Source organism: Pundamilia nyererei, unplaced genomic scaffold (genome assembly GCF_000239375.1).
Source record: "Pundamilia nyererei isolate P.nyererei 1_Seehausen unplaced genomic scaffold, PunNye1.0 scaffold00199, whole genome shotgun sequence".
NCBI classification, from domain to species: Eukaryota; Metazoa; Chordata; class Actinopteri; order Cichliformes; family Cichlidae; genus Pundamilia; species Pundamilia nyererei.
The window spans coordinates 59860-63905 of NW_005187600.1; the positions used below are offsets into that span (position 1 = coordinate 59860).

General features: G+C 38.0%; 1 protein-coding gene and 1 pseudogene across 1 annotated transcript in view; both read left to right on the forward strand.

Moving 5' to 3' along the window:
• Positions 1-555, forward strand: part of LOC102206898 (vitamin D3 hydroxylase-associated protein-like) — a 7974-nt pseudogene extending 7419 nt beyond the window's left edge.
• The window catches only part of LOC102203210 (vitamin D3 hydroxylase-associated protein-like), a 69260-nt gene that overhangs the window by 19326 nt on the left and 45888 nt on the right, over positions 1-4046 (forward strand). The window contains exon 2 of the mRNA XM_013914452.1: positions 3628-3741. Coding sequence (XP_013769906.1) covers positions 3628-3741 — 114 coding nt within the window. The remainder of the gene's footprint in view (positions 1-3627; positions 3742-4046) is intronic.

The window sequence follows — 4046 nt, forward strand, 5'->3', positions numbered from 1 at the left end:
AAAGGCCCATCCATACACAAAACCAAGAAATGAAACGTATCAGACTATTGTAACTAGAAATATTGTCACATTCCTTGTTGCCATGCAGATATACACACAATGTATTAGTAGTTTCAGAGTTTGTCAGTAGGTGGATGAAGGAGACTGTGGTGTGTCCAGCTGCCAAGCGTTAAGTGACAGGAGTGTGTTTTTGTGTTCAGGCAGTGACCGGTGGCGAGGGTCTACCTGTGGCGGTTCAGTGTGTTGCTCTGCCGTGGCAGGATGAGCTCTGCCTGCGCCTCATGAAGGAAGTGGAACAACTGGTCAAAGAAAGCAAGAAGTAAAGCTGCTTTCTTTCTCAGTCTCACAGGAGAGGCTGCAGACTTCAGAGGAGACATGTTAACTTGAGTATTTCCTGTAATAATGAGCTAATCGAGTCATAAATGGTGGATGAATCTTAGTAGTACAAGTACAGTCTATTCATTTTGTGTTTATTTTGGTCTTTGATTGTTTCCTAAAGGCTTTAGGAACTCTAACTCTTTCATTTTTCATCTTTCTTTCATACATTCATTTAATAAACCATGTGTTTTTTTGTCTTGCTATCCCCATCTATGCTTTATATTTCTTTATATCCATAACAGCAAACATGCTAGATCTTGTTGAGAAAATAAAATGTGAAATCATTAGGCAAGTCTGATTTATTTGTATAGACCAAAATAACCTCACAGACAATAAAAAGACCCAAAAGCATACTAAACAATATTACAAAAAAGTCACAAATTTATTCAAACGGTTACAAGTAAACAAACAAACAAACAAACTATGTGAAATACTTAAATATGTACACATACAATATATGCGGACATGAGAAGAATGAGACAAGAAAAGCGGTCAAATATCCAGACAGAACTATGCCAGAAGCTTGTTGAGGGTTACCAAAACTTTCTGAGGTACAGCTTGCAATCGGCCCACCATGGGAAAAAAGGACATTTCAAAGAAATTATTAGCCCAAAATGACCATAACATTCACTATATGTGTATTGTTCATCTGCTAATGACATTAAAACAAACCATTTATTTTTCTAACGTAGTGGTTTGACATTGATATTTATAAACGAATAAAATAAATAGTTCCTGTTTTATAAGCCGTAATCATTTGATTTGATCTTTCAAACCTGCCCCGAAGATCTCTGATGGGGGCGGGGGGGCGGCTTTGTTTTGGGGTTGTTGTTGATTTTTTTGTTGTTGTTGTTTTTTTGTTGTAAAATGTTTCATATATTAAACGGAATTATGACATGATCATCGTGACAATAATAAAGGTTGAAACTGCTGTTAATATAGTTATATATTTAATAATATCAAAAGTGACTAAACTCGAAATACTAATATCCGTTGTTCCGGAGGGAGAATAATTTCCGGGTCACGGAAAGCTAACAGCTGATGCGGTGCAGAAAGGGGAAGTTAGCGAGTAAGCGGTCGGCTCTCCTTTATCCTAATATAAAAATGATAATAATCACTATAAAATACAGAACTTACGTGAAAATGTTTAGGTGATCGTTCTAAGGAGAAGTCTTAAATGGACTTCCTGTAATTAATTTGGATGCACACGCACTTCAACACATATTTGTTGTTTTTGTTTACTCTGTCATTCACAGAGTATTTGGAAGTACGCACGCGCAGTGAGTGAGCGTCATTGTTTTATTAAAGTAGGAGCTGTTACTTGCTTAACGCGCCTATGTATTTTGCTCAAAGGTCAGCCTGTCCCATTTAAACAACCGTGTGTAAAGTCCACTTGTCATTTAGTCGAGTTTGCAGCAACAGGACAAAAATGCAAGCCTTGCAGAATATTGAACAGTTTATTAAGGGAGTGAAAATGGACAAGTGGGCAGTGGCTCTGCTCACTGGTGCTACCTGCGTTGTCGGATCCGTGGTTATGCTGGTGAAAAAGATCAGCAGCCACCGAGAGACGGAGGAAAAGATCAAGAGAGCCAGAAACAGGAGAGACGAGAGCTTGCAGCGGGCAGAGCAGGCGGTGCTCCGCTACAAAGAGTCGGTGAGAGTTCAGAGCCCTGGACTTTGAATTGTTTATGTTAATCTTTGGAGATATTATTTCAAATCTGGTGAACTATGGACAAACAATTTGGTAAATTCAAATTTTATTTGTCACGTACACAGTCATACACAGTACGATATGCAGTGAAATGCTTAGACAACTGCTCGTGACCTAAAGAAAAAAAGAAAAGGCTCTGAATAAGATAGGAAATAAATATGAAAATTAAAAAGGGTAAATTTAACTAGGAAGGAATAAAATAAAATATAAAAATTAAAGTTAAAAATGAAATAACTGTACAACACAAATTAGACTGAAGGGTAAATTTAACTGGGAAAGAATAAGATAAAATATATAAATTAAAGTACCGGCAGTACCAAGAGTGACTGGGAAGATGATCTTAGTACTCTAGCAGGGGTGTATAATCTAAGTAGCTCAAAATGAGGTAGCTTGGAGCTATATTGTTAATAATTCGGAAGGTGAGCAGCAGGATTTTGAGTTGAATGTGATACTTAACAGGAAGCCAGTGCAGGTCGGCAAGGACAGCGTCAATAGAGACACGCCCCCCACTACCAGTAAGGAGACGCGCAGCCGCTTTCTGAACAATTTGCAGTCTATGGAGAAGAGTAGAGTTAAGACCAAAGTAAAGGGAGCTGCAATAATCTAACCTAGATGTCACAAAGGCGTGAATAAGCTTTTCCAGGTCTCTATGCGGGACATAATGTCTGGCCTTGCTAATAAGACGCAATTGATAGAAGCAAGATTTGACAAGAGCAGACACTTGTTTGTCGAATTTAAAAGAGCTATCCAAAAACACACCCAGGTCACTAACAGTGTCGGTGAGGAAACTATCAAAGGAACCCAAGGCATCACGGAGTTGGCCACGGGGGATACTACTGTCACGTGTCGTTTAGCCAACATCGGGAAATTATCTAGGGCGCTTCATTTTAACAGGGGCAACAGTATTGAGGATGGAGGAGCATGTGGAAAAAAGGGTGCTAGCAAAATCATCAACCATGGGAGATAGGGAACAGTCAGGAATGGAGGAGGCAAGTTTCAGGAAAGACAGAAAAATTCTCCACAGTTGCAAAATTAATTATACGTGTAGGGCGTAAGAGAGCCTCAGGGTGAGGGTATTACTTAATTACATAAGTAATTAAGTATACAGAGGTGGAACACAGACAAAGGAAAAATCCTGGTTCAATGCTTTTTTTGTTTAATTTAATTTCTTTTATATTATTTAGTTTTGAACCAGAAAAATCCCTTGAGATTAACATCAGTTTTTCAAGAATAAATTGGTCAAGAGGACAAACCCTTACATTGTTACAAGTTACAATTCAAATATAACATCAAAACACTTAATAAGTAGTTAGAGACAAAATAATACAAAAATACAGATCCAGCTTATAAATGGCAATAACAGTCTTCGGTTACATAAGTCTTTTTGAGTGTTATGAACTCTGTCAGGGAGAGCTTTAATGTGTTCTGAAGGTTGTTCCATGACCAGGATGCAAAATTAGAGGTGATACTAAGTCTTAAATTCTTGCTTTAAATGTTTTTTTTGAAGTAATGATTCTGTGTGGGTCTGTGTCTCCTAGCATCCGACAACTGACTCTGCTTTCATCCTGACACTCTCCCTGTCTGAGCTGACAAAGCAGCTGAAGGAAGGCTCACTTACCCCTGAGGATGTGCTTTACTCTTACATGGAAAAGGTTCAGTATCCAACATGACACAAAGGTTCACTTAATATAACAAAACAAATCTTTCATAATAGCTCAAATACACCAAAAGCTAATTTTTAGAAGTAATCATTAGTAATCAAGTGATCATTTTAATTTTCAGGACTTGTCTCTCTTTTTTATTTTTGACAGGAATGTTCATCCCCTTGAAGCATGAAAACTTCTTTCAGGGGAAAACGTTTCTCTGAATCTGTCTGTGCTTGTTTCCTTTCAACAGACTCTGGCTGTAAACAAAAAGCTGAACTGCTGCACTGAAATTTTGCTGGAGAGTTTGGACC